The sequence below is a fragment of the Vipera ursinii genome, assembly GCF_947247035.1.
Source record: "Vipera ursinii genome assembly, chromosome: 1".
Lineage (NCBI taxonomy): Eukaryota > Metazoa > Chordata > Lepidosauria > Squamata > Viperidae > Vipera > Vipera ursinii.
In genome coordinates this window covers 52,981,144-52,996,196 of record NC_139512.1, presented here as the reverse complement: position 1 = coordinate 52,996,196, position 15,053 = coordinate 52,981,144, and the positions used below count along the sequence as shown (strand labels likewise).

At 39.6% G+C, this 15,053-nt stretch overlaps 1 protein-coding gene across 5 annotated transcripts; it reads left to right on the top strand.

Annotated features, from left to right (window-relative positions):
• Positions 1-741: 741 nt before the first annotated feature.
• GEMIN2 (gem nuclear organelle associated protein 2) lies at positions 742-14,222 on the top strand. 5 transcript variants are annotated; one of them, XR_014492311.1, is made up of 10 exons: positions 742-951; positions 3,969-4,053; positions 4,727-4,816; positions 6,354-6,413; positions 7,008-7,121; positions 8,227-8,271; positions 10,599-10,667; positions 11,814-11,919; positions 12,299-12,357; positions 14,043-14,215. XR_014492311.1 is itself a non-coding variant. In XM_083361139.1 (10 exons), the coding sequence occupies exons 1-10, from the start codon at positions 830-832 to the stop codon at positions 14,080-14,082; spliced, it is 783 nt and encodes a 260-aa protein (XP_083217265.1). In that variant the 5' UTR covers positions 742-829; the 3' UTR covers positions 14,083-14,222. The 5 variants fall into 5 exon arrangements, 3 of the variants coding, with proteins under 3 accessions (XP_083217265.1, XP_083217264.1, XP_083217266.1); XR_014492312.1 differs by lacking the exon at positions 14,043-14,215 and adding an exon at positions 12,511-12,572 and having other exon boundaries at positions 12,299-12,358; XM_083361139.1 differs by having other exon boundaries at positions 3,969-4,041; positions 11,809-11,919; positions 14,043-14,222.
• The last annotated feature ends 831 nt before the right edge of the window (positions 14,223-15,053 follow it).

Genomic DNA, 15,053 nt, shown 5'->3' with positions numbered 1-15,053 from the left:
AAAATTAATAGCAGAGCTGCCTTGTGATCGAGATGGGAAACAAATTCAATAAATAAAAAGCTCTTATAAGCTCTTAACTTATTGTGACTTCTGAAAAAAGGTAATGTTTCATTTAGCATTTTTCCTGCATCGCCATAAAAGCCTATACACGTGGAACTAGGCTGGCCACATACGGTTCCAAGCCGTTTGTGAGGACTGACAAGCAGTCCCTTTTTTCCCCCGTTAACAACGGAACTCCTATTGGTGCAGCTGTCGCATCACCCGACTTTGCCTTACAATCCAGGTTAGAATGCGCCCCTCTCTGCCTCGGAAACTACTGTAAAGGTTCCTGTATAGAAATACCCTTCAAACGAGCAGGCGTGAATGTAATTGATTTACACAAACTCCCTGGAGGAAATTCCATCCTTTAGATCAGAGGTCTTCAAACTTGGCCCTTTTATGACTTGTGGACTTCAACTCCCAGAATTCCTTAACCAACATGCCTGGCTGAGGAATTCTGGGAGTTGAAGTCCACAAGTCATAAAAGGGCCAAGTTTGAAGACCTCTGCTTTAGATCTAGAACTGCAATCAGAAAAGCTTCCAGAAATCAAATAAAACGCCGCACCGACTCATCGGTGCCGAAATGGGAGAAGCAGCTTAAAAGAAAAGCAAGCAACCCGCTCGCCGCTCCGATTCAGCCCCCCCTCCCGACGAGCGAAAAAGACGCGCGTGCGCACTCGATTGGGTTCGACTCGCCCGGCGCAACCGTGGCGCCGCCAGGGGCGCCGATGTTCCTGCGCGGGAGCGTTGCCAGCGCCGGGTGAGGCCGCGGCGCGTTTTAAGCGGCTTGATGGAGTCGGCGGTGGAGGAGTTGATGCCCCGCCTCTTACCTGTAGGGGACTGCGACCTCGTGGAAGACTTCGACCCCACGGCGCCCCCCCGAACTCCCCAAGAGTACTTAAAGCGGGTCCAGTAAGTGAACTGATCGGTGGTGGCGCCCGACGTGGGAGGGGGAGGCGGGTTGGGGTTGGAGCTGCGCTTGATGAGTCGGCGAGGTTGGATCCGGTCAACCCGGCGCTAATATTTATATGAAATGGCCGCTCTATTTATATTTATTTCTATGCGGCTTGCATAGGGAGTAAATGCGACAAGCGTTTCTTCTATAAAAGGGCAGGGGTAGGCAACTTCGGCTCTTTTATGACTCATGGACTTCAACTCCCAGAATTCCTGAGCCAGCTATGCTGGCTCAGGAATTCTGGGAGTTGAAGTCCATGAGTCATAAAAGAGCCGAGGTTGCCTACCCCTGGTCTAGGGCCCTAGGCATAGTCTTGCTGCTGATAATGCGGTTTGTTTTTGTGGTGGTGGGAGTTCATGCATTAGTATAAGGAAAGTTAATACTGAAATTCGGCTTTCAATCCATTCGTACTGTCCTTTTCATAGTGATTTATTGGGGTTTTGCCAGTCTTTTTTAAACTCCAGTAATATTGGTTATCCATCCTCTCCAAAAAAACTGAAGAAAGTAGGGAAAAGCACTAGGCCAGTCAGGTATGAATTAAATCATATCCCTGTTGAATATACAGTAGAGGTGACAAATAGATTTAAGGAATTAGATCTGATAGACAGAGTGCCTGAAGAACTATGGACAGAGGTTCGTGACATTGTACAACAGGTAGCAGCCAAAACCATCCCAAAGAAAAAGAAATGCAAGAAAGCAAAATGGCTGTCTGAGGAAGCTTTGCAAATAGCTGAGGAAAGGAGGGAAGCGAAAGGCAAGGGAGAAAAAGAAAGATACACCCAATTGAATGCAGAATTCCAGAGAATAGCTAGAAGAGATAAGAATGCCTTCTTAAATGAACAGTGCAAAGAAATAGAAGAAAACAATAGAATAGGGAGGACCAGAGATCTTTTCAAGAAAATTGGAGAAATGAAGGGAACGTTTAATGCAAAAATGGGCATGATAAAGGACCAAAATGGCAGGGACCTAACAGAGGCAGAAGAGATTAAGAAGAGGTGGCAAAATTACACAGAAGAACTATACAAGAATGAGCTTAACGTCCCTGATAATCACAATGAGGTGGTCACTGACCTCGAGCCAGACATCCTAGAATGTGAAGTGAAGTGGGCCTTAGAAAAGCTGAGCAACAACAAAGCTAGTGGAGGTGACAGTATTCCAGCTGAGCTATTCAAAATCTTAAAAGACAATGCAGTAAAAGTGCTACACTCAATTTGCCAGCAAATTTGGAAAACTCAACAGTGGCCACAGGATTGGAAAAGATCAGTTTACATTCCAATTCCTAAGAAAGGCAGTGCCAAAGAATGTTCAAACTATCGCACCATTGCACTCATTTCTCATGCTAGTAAAGTCATGCTTAAAATCCTACAAGCTAGACTTCAGCAGTATGTGGATCGAGAACTACCAGAAGTGCAGGCAGGATTTCGAAGAGGCAGAGGAACTAGAGATCAAATTGCCAACATACGCTGGATCATGGAGAAAGCTAGGGAGTTCCAGAAAAACATCTACTTCTGCTTCATTGACTATGCTAAAGCCTTTGATTGTGTGGATCATAACAAACTGTGGCAAGTTCTTAAAGAGATGGGAGTACCAGACCATCTTATTGGTCTCTTGAGAAACCTATATGCGGGTCAAGAAGCAACAGTGAGAACTGGACACGGAACCACTGATTGGTTCAAAATTGGGAAAGGAGTCCGGCAAGGCTGTATACTGTCGCCCTGCCTATTTAACTTATATGCAGAGCACATCATGAGAAAGGCAGGGCTAGATGAATCAAAAGTTGGAATTAAGATTGCCGGAAGAAATATCAACAACCTAAGATACGCAGATGATACCACTCTAATGGCAGAAAGTGAAGAAGAACTAAAGAGCCTCTTGTTGCAGGTGAAGAAGGAGAGTGCAAAACTTGGGTTGAAACTTAACATTAAGAAAACCAAGATCATGGCATCTGGCCCTCTCAATTCCTGGCAAATAGATGGGGAAGAAATGGAGGTAGTGACAGATTTTATTTTCCTGGGCTCCAAGATCACTGCAGATGGGGACTGTAGCCAAGAAATTAAAAGACGCTTGCTCCTGGGGAGGAAAGCCATGGCAAATCTAGACAGCACACTAAAAAGCAGAGACATCACCCTGTCAACAAAAGTGCGTATAGTCAAGGCTATGGTCTTTCCAGTTGCAATGTATGGTAGTGAAAGTTGGACCATAAGAAAGGCTGAGCGCCAAAGAATTGAGGCCTTTGAACTGTGGTGCTGGAGAAGACTCCTGCGAGTCCCTTGGACTGCAAGGCGATCAAACCGGTCAGTCCTAGAGGAGATCAATCCTGACTGCTCTTTAGAAGGCCAGATCCTGAAGCTAAAACTCAAGTACTTTGGCCACCTAATGAGAAGGAAGGACTCCCTGGAGAAGAGCCTAATGCTGGGGAAGATCGAGGGCAATAGAAGAAGGGGACGACAGAGAATGAGGTGGCTGGATGGAGTCACTGAAGCAGTAGGCGTGAGCTTAAATGGACTCCAGAAGATGGTAGAGGACAGGAAGGCCTGGAGGAATGTTGTCCATAGGGTCGCGATGGGTCGGACACGACTTCGCAGCTAACAACAACAACAACAACAATCCTCTCCAAATAATAAATAAGACAGACGTGCAGATCGGGTATAATTAAATGATCTGCAGTCTTGGATTAAATGGAATGAAAAACACCTGAAACGTTTCTGCATTGTGCCATGAATCTAAATCAATTTTAAAACTGAATTCATTATGGCAACATTTTGAAGAATACATCATCTTGCCTAGTTTTGTTCAAACTGTAATCCATTATGGAGTGTAATCTTTAGGTATGTAACAAACCCATCCACTTTGTCTCATTTTCAAAGCCAGAATGATTTTTAATGCTTTTTCAGGCTTAATTCTTTTCATTCCTAAATTAGGTTTGATTAGAAATTAAAAAGCACTTAAAGTTTCAAATATTTTTATTTTGTAGGATTGAAGCTGCAAAATGTCCTGATGTTGTTGTGGCCCAGATTGATCCCAAGAAACTGAAAAAGAAGCAGACTGTAAATATTTCAGTAGGTTTTTAAAAATCATTATAAGCATTATAAAATACAAGTACACTTCTCATGATTGGATGTGAACAGTACAATACTGTTAAGAGATTGCCAGTTTTATAATTAAGCACTCTACTTATAATTAAGCACTCTACATAATCCGCCTGCATGGTGGCTAGTCCTACAAAAAAAGTGGCAGTTTTAAAATTGAATATCACATTATTTTATTATTGCTATTATAATTTTTAAACAGAAGATACACAGAAAAATATAGAAAATAAAATCAAGAAAAAAGATTAAAAAGTGCAGTAAAAAGGAAAAATATTTAAAGAAGCAACTTCCAATCTTTTTTACAGCAGCTACAAGCATACTTAATATCACTCCTCTCCCCATCAAGTTACATATAATTCACTTCTTTCCATATTTGATCCTTTTCAATTAGCAACTTCAAAATCATCAAGGCATTTTTATCAGTTTTCAACAAAAACTCAGTGATGGGTTTCCAGTCCTTTAGAAAAGTACCTATTGTTTTCTCCGTGATCTAACAGGTTAATTTTGCCTTTTCTGCTAATTCTTTCATCTTTACAGTACAATCTTTCATTGTACATAGTTCTCCTTTTTTCAGAAATCTTTATACATATACAAATAAAATGACACTCTTAATATTTTCATTGTGTTGTCTGTGTTTTCTTAGCTTTCAGGGTGTCAACCTGCTCCTGAAGGATACTCTCCAACTCTGAAATGGCAACAGCAACAAGTAGCTCATTTTTCAGCCATTCGCCAGGTAACTATACATACAAATATACAAATTCAGTGACTTTATGTGGAGTGTTTTTTTAAGACAATGCTAATTCTGGTCTTTGCAGTCATAATTCCCATTTTTAGGAAGATGGCACTTTACTACTGTAGTCGTTTGTTGTGAGTGAGAATTTCCAAAGTATAGAACTCATTGGGTGCCTCTCAGCCAAATTTACCTGAAAAACTTGATACGAGGGCAAGTCGGAAATAAACCTCCATTTGGTTATCAATGACAGACACTCACAGATACAGAACGTTTATTGTAATGGGATAAAAATAAAATAAATAATTGCCATTCAAATTGAGGCACTTGTTATACCGTCTTACAAGGTTTGAAATTCCTTAGTAGTAATCGCTCAGCACCAAATCTGGGCTATTGTGGGGGGGGGGGGTTGATCAAAAACATCCCAACAGAACTGCTTCAAAAGTTCTTGGGTATGTCTAGCGGTGTGCGGGCGAGCATTATCATGAACCATCACTACACCGGAAGTTAGCATGCCCCAGCACTTGTTATGGATGGCTCATTTGAGTTTTCATAACGTTTCACAGTAGACTTATGAATTGATGGATGAACCACGCTCTATGAACTTCACTAGCAGTACTCCTTTGGCATCTTCACATTTGGCAGGATTTTCTAGCGCACCACTTCCGGTGTGTTGGTTCACAATAATGCTCACCCGTACAACGCTAGACGCACCCAAGAACTTTTGAAGCAGTTCTGTTGGAATGTTTTTGATTACCCCCCCTCCTTATAGCCCAGATTTGGCAACAAGCAACTACTACTAAGGAATTTCTAATCTTGTAAAACGTTATGACAAGTGCCTCAATTTGAATGGCGACTATGTCGAAAAGTAATGTAATATTATAGTTTTATAGTGTGTATAATAAAAGTTCTGTATCTGCGAGTGTTATTGATAACCAAATGGAGGTTTCTTTCCGAATTGTCCTTGTATTGCGGGAAAAGTTAGGTTTTATACTGCATTTACATATAAATGCATATGTAATAAAATAGTACTAAAAATACTACAAGTACTAATACTCCACTTTGAAGTCTTAAACATCAATTATAAAAGACACACCAAAAGGAAATAAATTTATTTATACAACTTGTAAAAACTGTGACACAGGATAATATACAACAAGATTCTGTTAAGTGGTCAGTATCAATCCCTAAAGGTCATGGAACTGTTGGTTGTTATGGGGGGTAATCTACAGTTAGATTCACAATCTAAGACTGCAAATTTAATTCAAGACCTAAAGAATTTGGAGCAAGCCCTCTATACTAAATCCTACTTAATAATAGGATTATAATCTGGTTTAAATTTAATTGTATAAATTAAGGAATTAAGAATTGCCACACTAAAGCAGAAAGGAATGTTTTATCAATCCAAACGAATAGTTCAGCAAGCATAATCACAGAAAAGATATTTGTTGTATGTGAGAATGCCATTTCTATGTATAGTGTCTGCCACCTGCAAGTATATGTTAAAGTGATCAACATTGATCAAAAGTTTATCTTTTAGAGTGTGAACAAGCACAGGGATCACTGGAAAGCACAGCATTTGGACAACAATGTAACAATGGCAAGTAAAATGTAATATTTTCAGCATACTGTCAATTTTCATATAAGCTTTTTTTCCCTTCTGTTCAATTGTATCCGATTCTCTAAGACTGCCTGGACAAGTCCATACAGTTTGGTTGGCATAGTTTTTCAGAAGTGCTTTGCCATTGTCTCCTTCCTAGAGCTGAGAATAACTAGCCCAAGGTTCCCCGGCTGGCTTTGTGCCTAAGACAGGATTAGAATTCAGTTCCTGGTTTCTATCCTGATGCCTTGCAGCACTAGACCTTCAGACTCAAATAGAGCTCAGAAGTTATTATATTTGTTTCATGTGTAGGCTTGTATATATTAATAGCATTCTTCAGCTAAAAATAATGATTTTTTTTCTCCTGGTAGCCTCCTTCCCCTCCCTCTATCTTTGTGGTGGCTCCTATTGCTACTGATGCCCAGCCAGCCCATCCCTGGATCTCCTGTGTCAACTCTGTGTTAACTATTTTAATTTAAAATTAAAGGCTGGAGAACCTTGAATAAAAGAAAATATTTTGGGGGGGAGAGGGGAACAAGCCCAAATCAGCTTATGAAATAGGAATAACTTGACTTATTTCTTTCAATTGTTCAGCCCAGAACAGATGATGAAGAAGGTTGGAAAAAATTCTGCTTAGGTGAAAAGTTGTATCTAGAGCTAACAGATCAAATCTTAAGTGATGAAAATCCAGGAATTGATTATGTACAGGTGAGTGTTAAATCTGGCCTAAATAATTGTATCATCTTTAAATAGCTTTATTTTGAGCTCATAGTTTCTATGCATCTTCTGAAATAATGAAGTTTGTACATATGATGATCATCCTTAAAATATTTACAATACAATCCCTTGTCCAACAAAATGTTGCTACATTTATCTGCAATATTGATTTTATATATTAAACAGAAAAATATTCAGAGTCCCAGTGATGCTAGAGGCACATTTGGTAGGGTTAGACAGGTCTTCCCAATGGCCACACTACTCTGGAAACCCTTTTAAAAAAACTATTACTAAAAAGAATAACATTATTGTAATGGAGATTGTATTTTTTTGGTTTTCTCCTTCAAATGAATTTAATTATTATTTATTTATTTGTTTGTTTGTTTAATATTTCTATACCGCCCTTCTCCCGAAGGACTCAGGGCGGTGAACAGGGCAAGAATAAAAATACAAGGTTACAAAAATTAAAAAAGGATTAAATATGTGCCCACTAAAACAGTCAATACAATATTAAAACCCCAATAAAAAACCCCACCAATCCCCCATTAGGCCAGGCCGGCTTGCTCGAATAAGAATGTTTTTAGATCGCGGCGAAAGGAGCGAAGGTTGGGCGCCGTCCGGAGCTCAACCGGTAACCGATTCCATAGCTCCGGGGCGCCCACAGAGAAGGATCTCCCCCTGGGGGCCACCAATCGACATTCTCTGACCGGTGGCAATTATGTACTGGTTTTACTTGTGGGGAATGTGGCTATGCATGTACATTGGAAAGGAAGGCTTTAATGTTTAGATAAATAGATATTAGGAACTGTTTTGGAAATTTCTTAAGCTTCAAGAGAAGCAAATGATAATTGTTGCATGTATGTCTAGATTTTAATTATATTATGGAAGCCACACAGAAGTTGATATAAGATGGGCTGCTATATAAATGTTTTCAATAAATAAAATATACTTTTAACAAAGCTCTAAACATTAGAAATATCTATACAATCTCTCCTAAAGAATGACAGTTGCACACTAGTGTTCAGATCTAAAATTAAGTATTTAGATTTCCAACCATTTTTAAAAATCCAACATATTCTGGTATCTTTTCATTCAGATTGGCTTTCCTCCACTGCTGAGCATTGTTAGCAGAATGAATCAGGTACTTTACTTTTATTGTCGGTTTCATTTCCATTCAGTCTTGCTGTAGTGCAGGGGTGTCAAACTCAATTTCATTGAGGGCCGCATCAGCATTGCGGTTGCCCTCAGGGGGCTGGGTGGGTGTAGCCTGGGTGGGCATGGCCTACTGGGTGGGCATGGCTAAAGTGCATATGGCCTACTGGGTGGGCATGGCCAGCTCTACATCGTTCGCATCAAGGGTGCCTATGGGGGCCTGGGCAGGAGTGGGACAGATCTGAGGGTCTCTGGGCCAGGGCCAAGGCAGTGGGGGCCGTTCCCTCACTGTTTTGAGGATGGCTTCGCGGGCCGCATGAAACCACTTCACGGGCCGGATCTGTCCCCCGGGCCTTGTGTTTGACACGTCTGCTGTAGTGAATCCACCTTTACCTTTTTTTCCTACCTGCTTCCTACCTGCCTCCATAGCTTGCTTGAAAAAGCTGGACTTGGATACAAGGTAGTCCTTGACTTAGATCATATTGAGCCCAACATTTCTGTTGCTAAGTGAGACAAGTTAGTTTTGCCTCATTTTATGACCTTTCACTGCAGTCATTAATAATACAGTTGTTAAGTGAATCTGACTTTCCACTGAATTTGCTTGTCAGAGGATCGCAAAAGGTGATCACTTGACCCCAGGACACAGCAACTGTCATAAATATGAACCAGTTGCCAAGCACCTGAATTTTGATCATGTGACCATGGGTATGCTAAAATGCTTGTAAGTGTGAAAATGGTCATAAATCACTTTTTCAGTGCCGTTGTAACTTTGAATGGCCATTAAACAAATGGTTGTAAGTCAAGGACTACCTGTAATCCAAAATAGAAATGTATTGCTCAAGATCTGAAGAACCCTAAAGATTCTTAGCCTTAAAATAGTGATAAGTATGTTTTAAATAGGGACGCGGTGGCTCTGGGTTAGGATGCTGAGCTTGTCGATCAGAAGGTCAGCAGTTTGGCGGGTCGAATCCCGAGTGCCGCGTAACAGTGAGCGCCTGTTACTCGTCCCAGCTTCTGCCAACCTAGCAGTTCGAAAGCACGTAAAAATGCAAGTAGAAAAATAGGGACCACTATGGTGGGAAAGTAACAGCGTTCCGTGCACCTTTGGCGTCTAGTCATGCCGGCCACATGACCACGGAGACATCCTCGGACAAGCGCTGGCTCTTCGGCTTTGAAACAGAGATGAGCACCGGCCCCTAGAGTTGGAAACGACTAGCACGCATGTGCGGGGGAATCTTTAACTTTACCTATGTTTTAAATATGTTAGATCTATAAATTGTTTTGTATTAAGTGGAAAGATTTTTAAAAGGCCCAGAAAAGGTGGAGACACACAAAATTCTCCATTTCCCTTTTTGACCTGCTAGGCTGCAGCTAACAAGGCCTCAGGAACTTCAGAGAGTTCAGTAAAGTAATATTGCCTTGTTGTGACTGATGGCCAATTTTTTATAGCTATTCTATCATTTATTCAAATGTAGACCGATTGTTTTAATTGGTCTTTGAATTTTCTACACTTATGGCAGCTGACAACAAATTAAAATTTTACACAATTAAGAATAACAGGAAGCAGTGCATATAAAAACAAGCCTAGAGTAAAATCATAACATACAGGTGGCAAATTACCACTTTTTAGAGATTCTCCAGATGAGTTAGTTGTGCCTTTAAAAGCTTCTGGAAACTTCTCACTGCTGAATATAGGCTGTTTTGTAACATAGGTTCTATGAGGAGAAGCAATGTTTTCTGGCCTCAGGCCTCTCTCAGGTCTCCTAATAATAATCCTAATAATAATAATTATAGTAATAGAAAGTATCCTAATAGGAATCAGTTGGTGGCATACAATCTGTTATTTAAATTTTATATAAGTTTACATGAGCCCCTTTCATTTGCAACAAAACAATTTTCCATTTTGCTGTGAATACAAAAAAAAATGATTAGGAGAGCCTATACCCAAAGAATCCAAAAATATTCACTAGAAAAGAGACAGTGATATGAAAAAGATATCAACAAAACAGTAGATTAATAGAAGGGGTGAAATCAATTTTGATTTTTTTTGTCTGTAATTCTTGTGAATTTTTAATTTGCTTTAATATATAAAAACTATATTATGTATTTTCATTATATTATCTTACATATTTTTTTTAATTCTTTTTAGGGCAAGCTGTTTCAGCAACTATGTCATAAGATTGTAAAATATTACTTTTTTGTACTAGTTATTATTCATATAGCGCATTTGTATAAAATACCTAATTATAAATCTGTGCAGTGCACTAGAAACCACCACCATGCAATATTTTAACAGGTGTTTCTCTGTCCTAAAAGGCAACAGTGACCAGTGTCTTGGAATACTTGAAAAACTGGCTTGTGGAAAAAGAATTTACTCCAGAACTGGTAACTTGGAAGTTTTATGTTTTAAGAGGCATTATCCCCATTGAAATTAAATTGAAGGAAACTAATCTCTTTATTAATAATTTTTTTAATCTGAAATTGTCAACATGAGTGCTTGCCTGGTTTTTAGTAAATGTCCCCCTAAGGTGAATGTTTTGAATTGGCTCTTTTAGAATTTCGAATTGCCTTCATTTCTTAGTATCTATATTACTTCCATATAGATTCAATGTATGCCATAGTTGTATAAAAAAACTAAATTAAACCTGTAAGTTTTAAATATGCCTCTAAAACTAAATTTCAATATGTTAGACCACTAAATATTTTAATTTCTATAATTCGTGTTAGTTCATTCTCCGAATAACAAGTCAGCACCTACTGTCTCTTAAATCTGTTCTCCACAGAACTTCTCATTAAATCTTTTGAACCATCAAACACAAAATATTATAGTTCTCATGTGAAATCTGTAAATTGCCATTTTCACATAAAGCTTCGTAATTTATAAAGTTTTTTTTAAAAAATGTGTACGGCCTTGTGCATTCATATCCAGAAAAGACTGATCCTCCATCTATAAGCTCTATTAAATAGCTGCATGAATTTATTTTGATCTAAGAAATACAGAATTTGTGCCTATTTACCTGTGGTCTTATCACCATTGCTTCAAATACATGTTGATAAAACTATGCTTTCCCTCTAAGTCAGAGGTCCCCAACCTTTTGGGCACCAGGGACCGGTTCTGGGGAGAGAGGTTTTTCGGCGGACCAGAGGGCGTGTGGTTTTGTGTGCTGCCCGCATTCTGCGGATCAGGTTTTGCTTGTGTGGACCAGTTGCTGGCTTCCACCGCCCAGTACTGGTCCACGGACCGGGGGTTGGGCACCCCTGCTCTAAGTGAAGTTTAGTGGTTTCTTATAATCTCATTTTTAAAAACTTTAATAACCAGTAAACCTAATTACTGCTAGAAGCAGGGAAACTAGGAAATCCAAAACCTGTGTTGAAAAGTAGAAAACTAGACAGTTGGGGAAAATACCCACGTGAAATTATTGTATTTGTATCGTTACGAACAAACATGTGTTGATGTGTTCAAAGAATCAATACAAAGATGATTTTATCTTTAAATTCTTATTGCAACTTCTTACCATTTCTCTAGGGCAGATGGCTTTATGCTTTGTTAGCTTGTCTAGAGAAACCATTGTTACCAGAGGCTCACTCTCTAATTCGACAACTGGCTAGACAATGCTCTGAAGTGAGGGTACTGGAGGTAAGCTGAACTAGTTGATTATTGAAAGGGAATACTAGAAGATCTTGATCATGCTAATAGCTTGAAGCCATCATTTCTCTGAAATATGTACAGTTTTCACTTCTTATTTTGATATTTCAGAATGGTAATCAAAACTTGAGAAAAGGGCAGTACCAGTTATACTAAATGTTCAAAATGTTGCTGTTATTGTTATATCTTGGATGAATTTAGTGAATATCTAAAAGAGATGGTTGTCTTTTCTAGAAATATATTTACTAGAGCTATTAATCAGTTGCCAAAATCATTGCAATTTGTTGGAAATTTGTAACAGTTGTTGACATAAAGCAATTGCTTGAAATTTGGTGAAAGTACATTAATGCTTTTCTTCCTTCTAACGCAGGAGAACAAGAATGATGAAAAAGTGTCTGCTCTAAACTTGTTAATTTGTTTGGTTGGAAGGTATGGTAAATTATTTTAATTAGTGTACTAAGTTGGCTATTTAAGGAAAATTAAATCAATCTCTTCACCTTTATCTCAAGAGTGCAGCATTACTTACATGAGCATTGTTTTGCAATGTTTTTGTTTTTTGTTTTGCAATTGTTTTTCCTTAAGGCTGCATCCTAAGTCCGCTGCTGTTCACCCTGTTGACTCATGACTGTTGTGCTAGGTTTGCCACCAACCATATTGTGAAGTTCACAGATGATACAACAGTAGTGGGTCTTATTCATGATGACAATCTGGAAGCTTACCGCAAGGAGGTTGAGGGGTTGGTGAACTGGTGTAAAGAAAACAGCCTAGTTTTAAATACTGTAAAAACCAGAGATCATTGTCGGTTTCAGAAAAGGCAGGTAGGGTATTACTAATAGCACAGTGGCAAGTCACCCTGTATTTCTACCATGCTAAGCATGTGCAACAATGAAGAAAAGGCAGGCATGGCCACACTTCTCTGTGCATTAATGATTCACCTGTGGAGATGGTTACCATCATCAAATTCCTGGGTGTGCAGCTAACAAGTAGGCTGGCTTGGTCGCTCAACAGTGAGAAACTGGTGAAGTGGGCACAGCAGCACCTGCACTTTCTGCGTTGCATCTTCCTTCCCCTGTCCTGACCACTTTCTACTGGGGGACGCTTGAGAGCATCCTGTCATACAGCATTACAGTCTGGTTTGGAAGCCTCACTGCTTCAGACAGCAAGGTGATGCAGAGACTGGTGAGGATGGCCGAAAAGATCATTGGCAGTTCCCTCCCTTCCATGCAGGACATAGCACAGAAGCGTTGTTTGAACAGGGTCCACAAGATTATCTGGGACACTACTCATCCTCTCCACAACCTGGGAGGAGGCTTCGTGGTATCCATAGCAGAACATCCAGATTCAGCCATAGTTTCATTCCACACAGCATTAACCTTGTGAACTCTCAGGCTTCCCCCTTCCGTTATATATTCAAGATGGACAGTATTTAATATTTTATTGTTATGTATATGTAGGGGTGTGGGTCTATACACATGTTGTACATAGTACGTTTTAGGTGTGTGTCATGTTTGTGTTTCACTTTGAGAGCGGGCAACTAAATTTCATTTTTGATGTGTGCCGTTGTGCCGCCAGTAAAAAATGACAATAAAGATAATCTTATCTTAATAATAACTTGTAATTTTTTACCCTTCTGTATTCTGTTTCCAGAGACATAAAAGGCAGTGACCAATTGTTATTGTGTTATATAATATTACAACACACACTAGCAACAACTATATACAGCCATATAATTTCTGTTTCTGATTTCACTTGTGCCTTTCTCATGTTTCCTCATCCAGTATTGTATAAAAAGAAGGGAGCTTAACATTGCATAATGAAATGATTGCAACTTCTTTTGTAAGGTCTCTCCATGCTGTCTTAAACTTCAGTTCTAGGTCTTGAGTCACATGCTCTGTGATTCCATGCAAAGATCAATTCAGGGTGTCCTGGAATGAAAGGCACCTGAACAGTAGTTAAAATAGTATAATTCTCATATTACATTAGTATTCGACTAAATGGAAATCTAGACAAGCTATACAGTGAAGTACTGCATTTCTTTGATATGTTTGTTCAAGATTTGTCTGAAGATTTTATTAATATTTATAATTACGGATTTTTTTTCTCCCACCTAACAGGTATTTTGACCAATATGACCTGGCTGACGAGGCATCCTGATAAACATCTGGAAACTATACATGCCCGAGTTGTTAATCTTTCTCAGGCAGGCAGGCAGTACTTTCATGACAACTATGAAAAATGGATACACCACACGTTCCAATGTGACCTTAGTGAATGTGGTGTCTTGTATACTTGGGGGTTGTTGGGGTTTTTTGTTTTTTTTTTAGGGGGGGAGGGGTTTCTTTCCTTTTTTTTGAGAAAACACACTGATTTTAGCAAGTGGAGATGTTAATAAAATATTTTCTTACAAATTATTGTCCATAATTCAGCTTGTTTGCTCTACATACAAACTATGTGTGCCTCTTGGTATTTAAGATACTACACAATGAATCAATGTTATCTTATTAAAACCCAGCAGAACTAAAGAGACTAATGAAAAAGGCTGTTTATGTTGAATACAGGTAATCCCCAAATTACAAGCATTCAATTAAGACTCGGTCAAAATTACGTGATCAGCGCACCTTAGTGTTTACGAGCAAATCCCAGAATTACGACTTGCAGCACCACAGCAGTCATTCACCCTTACAAGTGACCACAGAGGCTCTACAACAGTGATGGCGAACCTTTTAGAGACCGAGTGGCCAAACTGCAACCCAAAACCCACTTAGGTATCATCGGGTGCCGGGTGGGCGTGGCCCATTGGGTGGGCATGGCTGTGGTGGTAACAGCAGACTGGATGGAACTAAAAAGTTCTATCAATTCCAACACTGTGATTTCCCGCGAGAAATTGAACTTTTTTTTTGTACGCAGCGGCAGAGGCCTAAAGCAAAAAGGTTTTATAAAACCCAGCTGAAGGCCTAGGACTGGGGGCGACAGTGCACGTACCCACAGAGGGCTCTGCGTACCACCTGTGGCATGCGTGCCATAGGCTCGCCACCATGGCTCTACAATATTCATTCTATTCCTCTCCCCACTCTCAACTGCTTCCCCTCCTTTTCTGTTGCGCTGGGCTCACATTACAAAATCTG